Source organism: Octopus bimaculoides, chromosome 3 (assembly GCF_046866305.1).
Source record: "Octopus bimaculoides isolate indiv1 chromosome 3, ASM4686630v1, whole genome shotgun sequence".
Lineage (NCBI taxonomy): Eukaryota > Metazoa > Mollusca > Cephalopoda > Octopoda > Octopodidae > Octopus > Octopus bimaculoides.
In genome coordinates, this window is record NC_142930.1 from 25,215,354 (window position 1) to 25,230,119 (window position 14,766).

Genomic DNA, 14,766 nt, shown 5'->3' on the forward strand with positions numbered 1-14,766 from the left:
TCTTACATTTAAACAGTCTTTAAACTCTAAACCTAGTAATTCTAATATATTCTAATCAACATAACTGGTTATTTATCGATGTTTTTGGTCTTCACCTTTATTACCCATCATTAACTGTAGCTGAATGATATCATAAAATTCTGTTGGAATCAATAATGGGCTGAAGATAATCAAATATAATTACTAGAATTTTAGGAGATCAAAGGTGGTTTGCATTAGAAGAGTCAATAAAAACAAAATGAAATAAAAAGTGTTCTGTGAGGTGAAACATTTAACCTTTTGGTCAGAGCTGTTTAGCAGAGATTAAGAGAGCTTAAGAAGGCAGCAATTAAAATTATTGAGTCATATTCTCTCATTCTTCAAGAAATGGATCTGCCAAAAGAATGGATATTTCTTTTTCTTGCAAGAAACTAATATACCTCGTGTGTTTGCTGCTTTCACTGACTGTTCAAAAGAGTTTAGGATGGATTAAGTAAGAGTAAGCATTTACCAAAATACCTCCCACAGAAGATTTAGTGAGATTTAAATGTTTGAATTAATAAGGTACAAAAATAATCAAAATCTAACTAGAACAGTGCTGGATACTTGAAATGAAATAATGATTCCTCAAGTAAAATATAAAATGTTTTGTTAGTTTGACACACAAAATAAATAAATAATGAATTGGGCAATATATAAATGTATTTACACTTACTCACTTTTTGCTGTTTGTTTGGTTTCTATAAAATAATGGTTATCATATAGCAAACCAGAAGATTATGACAGTATTAAAGAACATGTATAGTTTATTGATTATTAATCATTTTATAGTAATTTTGGTCAACTTATATTATTGATTTCTACAGTCTGTTGAATTGACTCCTGTATATAGTCAGTACTTATTTTATTGACCATAAACTTTAGATTTGAATTAAGAATCAAAGATAGACTAAATAATGGTAATCTGCTGCTTGTCCCAGCAATTTGTTTATTTGGTTCTTTATTTTTTATTGCTATTACCTGAATGTGTCACAGTGCACTGGTGCTTATTCCATATGAACAAATGAGATATCTTCACTTCTAAACACAATGAAAGTATGTTGTAAATTTTACAAACTAATATAATACTCATTAATTATACAATAGATCTAAAAACTTACCTGTTTCTATATATGGTGCCTGTTTACAGCTGAGCTAATGAAAGTGTAGTATCTTGATGAAATACAAATTAAGACTAGTAGTCTGACTCCCTATTATCTCAGCTAATAAATATCAATCAAGGTTAGTCAAATATTTTGTCCAAACTAAGTCCACAATCTAAGTAATTGAGACTGAATGTGTCGCCCTACTTTTGAGTTACAATATAAAAATATTTCCACACAGACAACTGATTTTTCATCTAAATCAGTTTTATTCAAAAGCAAATACATCATGCCTTTCAAATTCTTTTCTCCTCAATATAATCTAATTTATTTTCATCAGTTTCAGTAAATATGATCTCCAATAATATCAAAATAAATCTGCAACACAAACATGTGTTTTAGATTTCTAAAAGACTTGACTTAATCCACCCTTTCAAAACATAGTACACATCAATGATTTAATGTCTTATGGGTACAACAATAATAATGAAATTGAGGTTGTGTTTGCATAAAAAAAAATATAGTATTTAAATGTAAATGCTTCATTATACTAAAATACTGTAATGAAATACAAGTTTGTTACATTAGCTATTCCGTACTAAATGAAATATTTGATATCTTGAACTAATTTATTTTCTCTTTCATTTCTTTTGAAGAATTTGGGTGTGTTTAGGGATTTGTTTTCTTCTTTTTAAACTTTTATAAAATGTATGATATTAAATAGAAAATTAAAATCTTTTGACAAGTAAATATATAGCAGACTGAACAATATGTAGAACTCAAGTCTTCTGGTATTAGTTTATCCTTATTAGTATTAAATAATATATTGTGTTCTTTTTATATGTTTCTTAAAAACTATTTTACATTCTTTTGTTCCCTATCTAAGGTCAAGGGTAATTTATGGGAGACCGTGTTGCTGTTTGTACTGGGTTAAAAGACTGGGTGTCATCATCAGCTAAAACGTAGACTCTTTTCTTAGCTGACAATAGGATATGATTTATGGAAAATTCGCTTGCTATTTCTCTCAAGTTGAGTGACATCTAAAAGTTCCAAACCCTCTTGCTATTACCATTGTATTGCCTGTGGCCAATAGCCAAATATAACTAGCTCTAACTAGACTCCATGTGAGCTTGCCAAATTAACACTAAGTATAGCCCATGTGTACTAGATTTCACTGCTGCAAAATTGATAATTGTTATGCAGTACTGAGTTGTTAATCATCATCATCATCATTTTACATCCATTTTCCATGCTGGCATGGATTGGACAAATCTTCTTTAGCACAGCATCTCGCCAGTTGTTGCAGCTCCTTATTGCTTTTGTGAGGTTCACCAACCTGAGATCAGTCTTCACCATGTCTTCCCAGATCCTTCTCTTCCACAGGTTCCTTCTACTTGAATTGCATAACTGTCATCCTGAAAACAATCACGTGTCCATACTGGCACATTATCCCTTCTTGCACACTACAGTCAATTGGTCTTATATCCAGGTTTTGTCTCAACTCATTTGAGCCCTGTTGTTTATGCACACTAATATTACATAACCAGCAGAGCATGCTTGCCTCATTTTCTTTTTATCAGCCTATGCACATCCTTTGCATTCCTGCAATGCTGCACTTCATACACTAGCATCATGCAATCTGCTCTTCATTCACTGAGAAAGAATTTAGTGGAAAGCTTTCCAGGCATTTGAAAGAATGAGTTTTATGGGTGCTCTTACTACTAAGTACAATTCAGCACCTGCTACATGTAAAGTCCTTTCACAGTCTAGTTGTGATCTTTCTGTATCTTTGTGTTTACATTGTGTACACCAAATGGAATACTTACCAACTTCTTTTCAGCATATCAAGCCACTTCTCATAGAGCAGCAAAGTTCTGTCTTTACTACAAAATAAAAGTTTTGTCTTGACAAGGTTTATATTAAAATCTATTGATTCTATACTTTGTATTCATGTTTGGAATTTCTTTTTGAATCCTTCAACAGACTCGACCTGGAGAACTGGGTCATCAGCATACACAAATTAACACAGATGGTTTTAAAATCCTGTTATGGTGTGGGTGGCTATAATGAACTAGAAGGCACTGAGATTTGAACCCTGATGGATACCTACTATCACACTAAGTTCTTTGCTGACATTCCTGTACATAACTGGCACAGTTCTCAGGCAATTTCTCTACCCCTACTTTTCTTAGTGACCCAGATTACAGAGCATGGTGTTGTCTTTGTAGGAAGAGAACGTTGGTGGTACCCTGATTTGCCACAATTCTGAACTGCCTTTCATGTGGCTAATTAATTGATTGTTGTGTTATATCATCATCATAGACTGGCCCTTAATGACTATGCATATGTATAGGCTCAAGAGTAGATTACTCTCCTCCATAGGTCTCTGCTCGGAGCTGCTGTGATCTAGCTATGAATATCAATGTCCATAACTTTGTTTTTTTACTCTGGTAAAAAGTTTACTTTTATGGGCCAATGTTCTATCAGAGTAATGTTTACTTCTCATCCACTTAAAGCTCTGGAAGGTTAAGTTGAGTGCCAGCTTGGTGGATCTTTAGAATTTGGGAATTATTAGATTCAGATATAAATTTTGATGAGAATCTCTCTTGTATCATTTGTATAAGAAGCTGACATATGGTGAAATCTGCCACATTTACTATGGGCATAGTTGGATTGACCTTGCAATAATTGTTTCTGTCCTTTGGTGAATATGACCCCTACCCATAGGTTTACTGTACTAGAAGTATCATTATTAAAGGGAAATAGGTATGAAGGCTGACACTCAAATATTTAGGATACGGAGTCCATTGAGAAATTAATTTCCAAGAGGTATTTATCGCAAGAGATATTAACCATCTTCATTGGTTTCTCTCTAGCTTTTTCTTTCTTTTTATGGAATGCTCCTTAGATATTATTCATTATGATATTTTGTTCTTCAGAATATATTTGTTCTAGCATTCTTTGAGAACATTCTGAAATTTTTTCCACTCAAACCTCTCATGACCTCAGACTAAGCAACATTTGCAGTCTCTGTCTAAAACCCTTGTGATTCCCTATCTTAGTAAGTTTGAATGGCTATATGAAGGTTCCACCACTGTTTTGTTAAATAATGTTAGTGGGGCTTTGTCAATTGAATGAATATAAATCCACCAGCAGTTCAATACCCCCATCAACTCAACCAGGAGTCTCAATCTTCTGGTAAACTAAAATACAATTAATAATCTCTATAAACTCAACACATTTCATTCACATAAGTCATCTTTTACAGATAATGATGCAGGTAAGCTTCTGTTAAATGAAAACTGCAATTTGATTTCAATTCCTTGTAGTAATAATTTTAGTAATCTTGTCGTTACATATTCAACAAAGGTATAAAAATTGAAATTTTCCTACTTTTTCCTTTCTAAAACTCTGAAGTTTCAGTTATCTAGCAATATTACATATGTGTTTGGTGAGACTAACAGGAAAATAAAACTTAAAACAGGACTATATATTATATTTTTAATAGGCAGAAACAAAAGAGTGACTCAGGAGCTGCGAATTTCATGCTTTGACACTTATCGAACTATGATAAGTATCAATGCATGAAACTCAGATTTTAAGTCACTGTGTGTGTGTGTGAGAAGAACTAAAACAATGAGAAATGTATTGTGATCAGCGGTGGGAAAAAACGTCTGATAGTTTGGTACATACAGGGATATGTATTTATGTTTTAAATCAAAGATTGGAATTTATGGTATTTTTAATTCTATAGTTACAATTGTTTCAATATAACATGGGAGATTCATTTTATGAACATATATATCAGTATGAATATAATGAGTTCATAATAAATAAATATATATATATATATATATATATATATATATATACACACACACACACACACACACACACACACACACACACACACACACACACACACACACACACACACACATCTTTTTAAGAACCCATGTACTACATTTCTTCACACTGAGTCTAAAAAATATTATTTTTTGAGACACAGTCTGAAGAAATGCCCTTCGGTGCTCAAATCATCATCATTTAATGTCTGTTTTCTATGCTGGATTGGGTTGGCTGGTTTGATGAGAGCTGGCAAGCCAAGGGGCTGTACCAAGCCCTTTTATCTGTTTTGGCATGGGGTTCCAAAGTGACTAGAAGTGGCTTCCCTTTGAGCAGGCAGGTATTTATTAAAACAGAAATGAAGAGGCAGACTGTTTGGCAGGACTTGACAAGGACATTTCATTTAGCTATATAATAAAAAGGTGTACATAGTCTCTAACAGCTTTTTCTAGAATATCCCTGCTATTGGAACATTGTGTTGAATGAAGATTCCAGAGGGCGAGCATTCCATCATTGGAGAGAGAGTGAGGTTAAACACACACCTTTTTATTATATAGCTAAATTAAATGTCCTTGTATATTCTTGCCAGACAGTTTTCCTCTTCATTTCTGTTTTAATATATGTGTGTATGTATATGTGCTGTGAATTAGCAGTTCAGCAAAAAGAGACCAATAAAGCAAGTACAAGGGTTAAAAAATAAAGTACTGTCATTGATCCCTTCAACTAAAATTCTATATATATAACCTTATTTAATAGACAAGATTTAAATTCATGTGACTGTTAGTTTCATGCCTCTGAAAATAAAATCGTTAGATAAGTTTGTATAGTATGCCATCTATTTCCAAGCAATTGTTTGGACTAAAGCATGTCTGACCATTGTATTTTTAGAGGCATGAAACTGATAGTAGCTCACATTTAAATCCTGTCTTATTAAATTACATTTGTCACTCACTAGATGGAGTACTTTTTTGTTGATCTCACTAATGATGGAACAGTATATAATATATATATATATATACCACATATAACCTAACTTGGCTAAGTCAGTTTGGACAATAATGGGCATTTTTGAACAGGTTCTCCTGTTGATTTAATTCTATGTATATACATATATCTATTCTTGTATGCATGAAAGCAAATGAAAGGTTTAAAACTTAGTTTTTTTGTGTTATTTTATTCAAGTGAACTTCATGACAGAATTAAGTTGTATGATGTAAAACTTTGATTTTGTTACTTATCTGTTTTTTATTATGTTTTCACAATTATATTTAATTAGATAACTTTGTATAATAACTTTTTTATTCAAAGTTATTTATGCCAAGGGAATTTTATAATCTTTCTCAAACATTTGCTGTTTTTTCTGGTTTAGTTTTTGGGAAGAATATTTCATACAAGCCATGACTTAATGTTCTTTATATATATGTATATATAATATATATATGTATATATAATATATATATATGTATATATATATATATATGTATATATATATATATGTATATATATATATATATATATATTCTCTACTGAAACTGGAGCAACAACATTGAATGGATATATTTTATTGCTTGTAGTATTTATGAAAATGTTACATAAAGGAGCAAACAGAAAAGTTTACTGTTAAAAAAAAATCTGCCTTTACGTTTATTTATCAGTATGTGTCTTGTCTGTTATTTTATTCATTTCAAAAGCACTTTTCTTTGATTGTACATGAGATTTTTTTTTTATTAATCTGGAACTCTTTGATTTTGGGGGGGGATTTGAAAAAATTTTGATAACTTAAATGCTGTGTTTTAGCTGATTTTCTTGTTCTCTGTTCCAGTCGATTTCATTGGAGGATTTGACTCGTATACCTCCTATCAGTCACAGGGCAAAGGCTCCCACATGCAGCTGCAACCCTTGTACTCGTATGTAGTCCTAAGATACTTGTCTCTTCCATCAGTGGCATCCCCTTAACATATTAAACAATCCATTTCCACTATCCCTTTCTCTTGCTAATTTTTTTTAACCTTCTGAATGTCTTGTTTGACTAAATTACAATTTTTGTTTGTGGGTGGCCTAATTAACCCCTTTGTATTTATCTATCAGTAATTTTTGTTATTGTTGTGATGGACAGGTCAGCTCTGATGAAGCAGATCTGTAGCATGCAGATCATTGACCAAATAACATTTGTTGTCCCAGATATACATGCCTAAATCATGTATATTTGGATAGTAATTAATTGTATGGGGCATAGTGTAACAACCTGGATATATTGAGCAAAGTTATATTCTTTATTAGGTTTTTTTTTAGTGAGGGAGTAATGACCACTTGAGTGATAAAGTACTGTACTTCTGCCTCCTGTTGGGTGGTGGCTGCATATAAGTATTTGGCCAGAACTGTGAAAGACTCAGTCTGTTAAAAGATTTTCTGACCATTGCCTATCACATTTGTTTGCACTTAAAAATTTTGCAATATTGTGCCATTTTCTTATGGGCTTATTCTTTTATGGGTCAGTTTTGCTTAGATCTAGGATTGGTTTGAGGAAATTGGTTTTTAACTAAAAATAATAGACATTCTATAAAAGAATTATTCATCAATTCTTGCAATTGTAGCACTGCAGAGAAAGATCAGATGAAATTTGGGGGTTATTGATAGAGTAAAAGAATTTTGAGTTGGAGATGCTTCAGAATAAATTTAATTTTAGCTGAATTTGTCTTCACAGATCTTGTGTGTACTGTCTTGCCTCTAAAGTGTCCTTCATAATAGACAAGTTGTGCTTGAGCTTGTCATGCTTGACATAAACATCACCAGTATTTTAGGGACCTTCACCTGATGCCTACTAAGAGCTAGGTGAGCTTGGTTATTGGCCTCAGGAACAATACTGTAGCAGTGACAATATAAATTGCTAATATGTCATGGTTATCCTGCACCCTATTGACCTAACCATCTGCCTTGTGAGTATTTGAGACATAATACTGATATTAAACAGTTTTTATGTAATATTACCTTCAATTTTTAAATTTTATTTCCAAATAGAATCAATTCAAAATGATAGGTCTTTAAAGTACACTACCTTTATGATTTCATGCTTATGTGAAGTAGTATTCATTTAATTCCATCCTTTATTTAGCAAATAGTTGGGAGTGGGGAAAGGGAAATGTGGCCGCCCATAATGGATGTTCTTGTTCTATTAAATTTTTTTCAAACTAATTTGTTGCATGAGATATGCTCTTTGTCCTATCCTGCTCTTAAAGGTAGTCTGCCTTGTAAAATCATAACTTTGTCCACCAACTTCTCCAATATTGAAGCCAGATATTTTTACACCTCATCACCACCACCAAGCTCTCTTTACTAAAGAATGTGATGTCTAAATTACTTATATTCATCAACCTGTTTCAGTTCTAAGATGGCTTAATTTTGGTTAATCTTTTATAGTATTAATTGCTACAGTTGCCTGTTTCTTTTTGTTTTGTATGGTTTATATTTTATTTAAAACAGATTACTCATAGTATTTCTTTCTTTTTTTTTTTTGTATTCTTTGACTTTAACTAACTATTAATTTCGGATTTCTTCTGTTGATGTTAAATTTCTTTAAGTGATTACCAAACATTTTTTTCTCCTTTTAAGTATTACTAAATCTGCATGCCTATAAATTATCTTCATGACAGTAGTAGTGAAGTAACAGAAATTAAATGCTTTAGAATATGTTGTTTCAAACTTCAGATCTTTAGTCAAATTTTCATGGCAGTCATATCTGCCTTTTATTCTTCAAAATTTTATCAAATCTCAGGCATAAATCAATTCAGTTGATTATACCACTCTTATACAATTTTCTGGCATATTCTCCATGCAAAAAACTGTTGTCATCTGGTTCATGTCTTTGAATTTAATGACAGGAAAAAACAAATTTTAGTTTTCTAGAATTTTATAATCTGTGATCTTAATTACAAAGTCTTTCTATTCCTTGAATTGTTATAGTTATTTGCAGTCAACAATTCTTTTGCAGTTGATCATTCCATAACAACACTAATAACCATAATATAGAATCCTTTTAGATTTGGCAATTGGACTAATTTTAGTACTTAGTAACCAAATCTATAAATTAGTTTGAAATTCTGAATATTTAAAAAAAAGTATAGTCAAATCTAAGTATTCATTTCTAGTGATATTGAATTTAAGGTCTCAGTTTTATTGTTAAGCCTTCAATATTCTTTCAAAGATTTGAAATATAGTTCTGATCATATCATCACTATGTTAAAGTCTCTGGTTTAGTTATATCTGACTTTAGGACAACAGCTCTGAAGTTGAATTTAAATACCCAGCTAGGATTTATTATTGGATTTATTTTCAACTCTGAGGTTAAATTTAGGGTACTAAATTTAATATTGTAATAAATTTTAAGGACTCGGCCTTGAAACTGTTGAATTTAAAATTCTGGTTTTGATAATGAAGTTGAATTTAGTCTCAGTTTCGATATCAAATCTAGAAATTTAGCTGTGATTATCATTGGAGTTAAATTCTCATCTTAGCAACTGAATTTAGATTCTTCAGATCTAGAATCAAAATTCTTATATATTAATCAGGTTCATTAGATTATTTTTTTTACCAACAAACTGTTTGAAAATTTATTCTGCTTTTCTTTTTCCATGGCTTCTGACTTATCCTTTAAAAGCACTTCTCAAATGTATCCTATGCTTTTGATTAAGACCAACTTGACCGTTCTTTGTAGTGATATCATTGTTTGCATGGTCCTTCCCTCAGCAAGCATCAGAGTAGAGACAAGCTATTGGTGAAGTCTGCAACCCAGTTTAAATTCCCAGTTGTAGCCAGACATTTCATTTCACACATCATTTATGTCTCTTGAAAAGGCATGCACATCACACAATCTCATTTGCTGTGCCCATTATATATCTAAGGCTTTGTGCCCATGTCAAAACTTGATTTGCATGGTCTTAGCTTATGTGTGCTTTACTCTCAAGCAAAATGATGAATGCTCTTTTAACATAAACATAATGATTTTATTTATATACATACATACACACATACATGCACACACAAATACATACTGATATTAAGCTTCTATAGCAATTTGTATATTGAATCTCATTATTGTTTTTGTTAATATAATTTTTTGATAAAGGAATCTAAATTTTTTTCATGAAAAGTTTAAATTTATTTTTTCATTTATTTCTGTTCACAATTTTATTTTATAAAAAGAATGAAAATATTATTTTATTGTTTATCATCATCATTATTATTATTAATGATGATTTATTATTATAATATCATCATGAATAATGTTTGAAACATATTTCAGATTGCCTTGTTTCAAATTTTCAGCGTGAGATATTTAAAAAAAAAAACTCTTGTAATACTTGTCAGCATGTTATTTTCGTAAAGTATTTCTGAAAAGAAATTTATTATTGGTCTTTAATATTGATGCTTATCAAATTTTTCTACATGTGTGTGCCTGTATAAGATGTGTGTGTATAGGTATAGTAAATGTATGAATTAACTCATAGTAAGCTCTACTAAAACAAACCACACTATAGGGTGTAAAAACTACATTGATATGGTGGAAGGCAGTTTTAAATAGTATTACTTCAACCACACATTAGCCTTCAAAGAAAAAGGAATATGATAAAATAGATATGTCTGGTATTTAAAAGAGCATGCCACTGACTCTAACTTAAAGTAGAAAATTTTAGATAGGAATAGACCATGTATCAACAGGTCTGAAGCGTGCAATTTATGTATAGCTGAGAAAAGGACTAATCTTGAACATCAGCAATCCCAATAAAATTGCCACCACTTTCGCTAATAGCTAAGATTTTGGAAATGCACACCAGCTCTTGATTAAGCAAACTAATGTTGATCTATCATATACCCCTTTTTATTTATTAGTTTTGTTTTATGTATATTTTCACAATACCCTAAATACTATTTTTCTGCTAACCCTCAACAAACTCTTTTTAAGAACTCCCTAATCCATGAATGATTTCAGACATTCTTTCAAAGCCTTTTTTATTTTGTAAAATGTAAAAGAAATTCCCCAGCTCAGCCAAGAGATTTCAATAAAATTGTGCTCTTTGTAATGTCTCAGTCATGGCAAATAACTGAAATCCATTCATGCATTCTACAAATTCATGTTAGTCAGTGTGTTTTTATGGACAGTCACTAGTTTTATATTATTTGATGATTACTTAACTATCATGAAACTATTGATAATAATGCATTAGTTCATACACTGACTATACCAATAATATTTTATTAGCCAAAGATATAGCGTCTCAAGAATCTACTTTGATGCCAATGTATTTAACAAGCTAAGTATGTTGGCATAAAATTCTAAGTTCTTGAGTTACTATAGCCTCTCTATTAGTAAAAATATATATATATAAATGCTCTTTCATGTATTGAGTTATATTTCTCACATTTGTAAAATTGAATATATATATATATATATAAGTATTGCAATTTGCTTGAAGCATTACAGAATATTAAAAAAATAAAGTAGGGATTTAGAAAGTTGCAGCAATGTAGTTAGAGTAAGTATAAATGAGAGCAAAGATTAAACTGTTATGCTAAAATATTACATATTCCAGGTCAATCTTCTACAAAGAGTGATAAGAACAGAACACATTTAGATTCTTTACAGTTTCTAGTCTGTATGAAATGGTAAATTAAATGTTGAGGTATGAATAATTTTGGAGTGAATATCTGCTTATTCTTAACATGTCTAAGCAGGTTCAGACACTACAGTGTATGTCTTATATCCTTTTTATGACATCAGTGTGTTCAACACACTCATCTCAATGGCACATGGCATTCTGGAATACCAGTTTTTTGATATGTTGTCTCTCATCAGTCAAAAAACTAAAGCTAAGCTGCTGGCTTTATTTATACTTTCAGTGAACAAGCTGTTTCCTGATCAGTGCTTATATCTTCCAACTGATAAAAAGTTATTTGCACCATTTAAAGCAAGATATGGAATGAGTATTTGCATATTTAACACACTTAATTTGGTTCAGATGCAAATTATGGTGGCTGCTGGGTTGCAAATGATGTTGCATAAAGTAGGTTTCAGAGTTATTTTACCAGGAATCTATTGTCAGTGAGTAGGTTAAAAGCTACAAGTCTAAAGAAAAAGCAGGGTCAAAAGCTGTGTTGTATGAAGAACAGTGGGAATGGCTAGATTAGCCAATGAGCATTGTTTAATTCTTATTAATCATTGATGGCTGGTTTGTGTTGTCTGATGAGAATAGCTCCTTTGATCTTAAAGTTCCTGGCATTTTGATCTTGCAGCTCAAATAGGTAACCATGATCATGGTTCTGATATTTATGTAGCTGCTTTTTGGCTGATGAGGAGTGTTTGTATGGAGTTGTTTTTTTATGCAAATGTGTTGAACCATGCAGTCATTGTAGCAATCACTGCATTTGGTGCACTGTGTCTTGTGCACCAAATCCAGAGGCATTTTCTAGTCTTATCACTCTTTATAAAGAGGTATTTTCATCCAAAGTCTTAGATTATTAAATGTTTTAAAGTAAGTTTAACATTTGCCTAACTGTATCATTGTAGTTATGTGTGTGTGTGTGTGTGCATATATATATATATATATATATATATATATATATATATATATATATATATATATATATATCTTGTACTTGTATGTCTTCTTTGATATAAATGATGCATTTCTTTTGAAACAATGATTTATGGAATCCAGTTAGGTCTACATGTATATTTCGGAATAATCAATTTCAGTATATTTTTTTATTTCCTGTGTGTTGTTGACAATAATGAAGGTAAATGTATAAAAGTATTTGCATTTGGGAATTGATATTATTGTTTTTTTTTATAATACAGCTCGTTAAAGTTTCATTATCATTTAATATCATTGTACAGTTAAGTCTCTTTATTTTTTCTTTTATTTCTATCTCTTTTAATCCAGCTTTTGGAAGTAACTTCACCTTTCTTCCTATGTATAAGAAGTTATGGATGGTGGAATTGTGTGTGCATGCATATGAGTGTAAGCACTCATACCTACATGGAAGATGGATGTTATATACACATGCATACACACACACACACTTCCATACTTACAGAAGGTAGTGATTTGACAGAGTGAAGGAGTTGTAGTTTTGGCTCTCTGTGGTCAATTTTACTTTTCATCCTTTCACGCTCAGTATAATAAAGTACCAGCCCAAGGCAGTGGATTAGTAGAAATTGTTAATGTCAGACAAGATTCCTTGTTCTGGTTATTTACATTTTGAGTTCAAATCCTGCTATGGCCTATCTGATTGGTAGAGTTAATCCATTGCCTGGTTCAATTCCACTATCTGACAACTTAGATTCCTTTAGCAGAATTCACTCTGTTGTGAGCATTGGTCCAAGTGTCTGGTCTTAAAGTAACTTCTTCACTAGCCTTAGAGGCCCCAAAAAAGTAAAAGGTCACAGATGCTGTCCTTCCCTTTCTGACTTGGCAGGGAAAAAAATATTTATGAAAAAAGAGGTATAGAACTAAATGACTTGTGATATTTAGTTTCATATTTTTTACATTCTGAATCCAAATGCTCCAGTAGACAATTTTATTAATAACTCAATCAAGTAGTGGGTCGATTTAATCAACCATTCACTCTCCAAAATTTGTGATTTTTTTTCTGTTTCGCTTTTGTTTTTTTTTATTTCATTTCAACCTTCATGCTGTAAACTCAGCTTTGTGTTAAAAATCATTATTTTCATTATTATTCTTTTCATAGCTCTCATCATCATAACACTGAAGTTATGTTAAAGTTTGACATTATTACATTAAAAAAAAAATCTATTAGTAAAACAAGTTGGGTCTTTTTATAAAGAAATAATGAATGAATTGTATAGTTGAAGAACTGGTTAGTATTCCTTCTTCACATGACTAGAAGATACCATTCAACTAACACATGTACACACACACTAGGAAATCTATCTGCTTTAAGTTATCATAGTTCTACAACAAATTTAGTCATGATGTTAATGTGTTTCTTTCAGATAAAGTTGTTGACTTCTCTTATTTGCAATGTCTCCATATTTACTTAAGGATTAAAAGGAAATATTTTTTGCTCTGTGAGACTTAACTACATAAGTAAAAGTTTGGGTGGAAATAATGAGTTTGTTGAAAAACCCAGTCTTTCAGCAGTGTAACCAAGCAAATAACTACACAACAACAATGATAATGATAAATTTGAATTATTAGCATCAGGCTAAACAATAATAATGTGCCAAGAAAGAAGTCTCCTGGGATTGTTTGACCTGTTAGAAAAAGCAGTTAAATTTTTAAATGTCTCCCTACTATCTTAAAAACACATTAAATAATTACAAACTTGTTACCAGTTGAAATGTGCTTGAGGTATATTTGAACCTGTAAGAAAGCCATCCACTGTGTTTTGTCATTGAGAAAATTTCTGTTTGCTGACAAATGGGCATAAATATACCGAATCAGCTTGCAGCACCACCTGACCAGACTGGGATGCATGCAATTCAGAATAGGTACCTCCTCTTCAGTCACAAAAACTGGACAAGGCAGCACTGCTAGCTGACATTAGAGACTATCTCTCTTATGATATTCCCATCATCATTCAGTTACTAGTAGCGCTGTTTGGCAGCTCATCGTAAATAAGCTATGGGTTGACAGCACTGAGCATTGATGTGAATAGATACAAACTGAAGAAGAGATAATTACTGTAAAATGCATGCATCCCACAGTCTGGTTAAGAGGTACTGCAAGCTGATTCAGTGCATTTACATCCATTTGTCAACAAATAGTAACAAGCTTGTATT

General features: G+C 31.5%; 1 protein-coding gene across 2 annotated transcripts in view; it reads left to right on the forward strand.

Moving 5' to 3' along the window:
* LOC106878292 (sodium/potassium-transporting ATPase subunit beta-1-interacting protein 2) overlaps positions 1-14,766 on the forward strand; it is a 207,879-nt gene that overhangs the window by 177,197 nt on the left and 15,916 nt on the right. The window contains exon 6 of one of the 2 annotated variants that reach the window (XM_089348690.1): positions 6,790-6,874. The exons of the other annotated variant lie outside the window; for it this stretch is intronic. Coding sequence (XP_089204816.1) covers positions 6,790-6,874 — 85 coding nt within the window. The remainder of the gene's footprint in view (positions 1-6,789; positions 6,875-14,766) is intronic. 2 annotated transcript variants of the gene reach the window in all.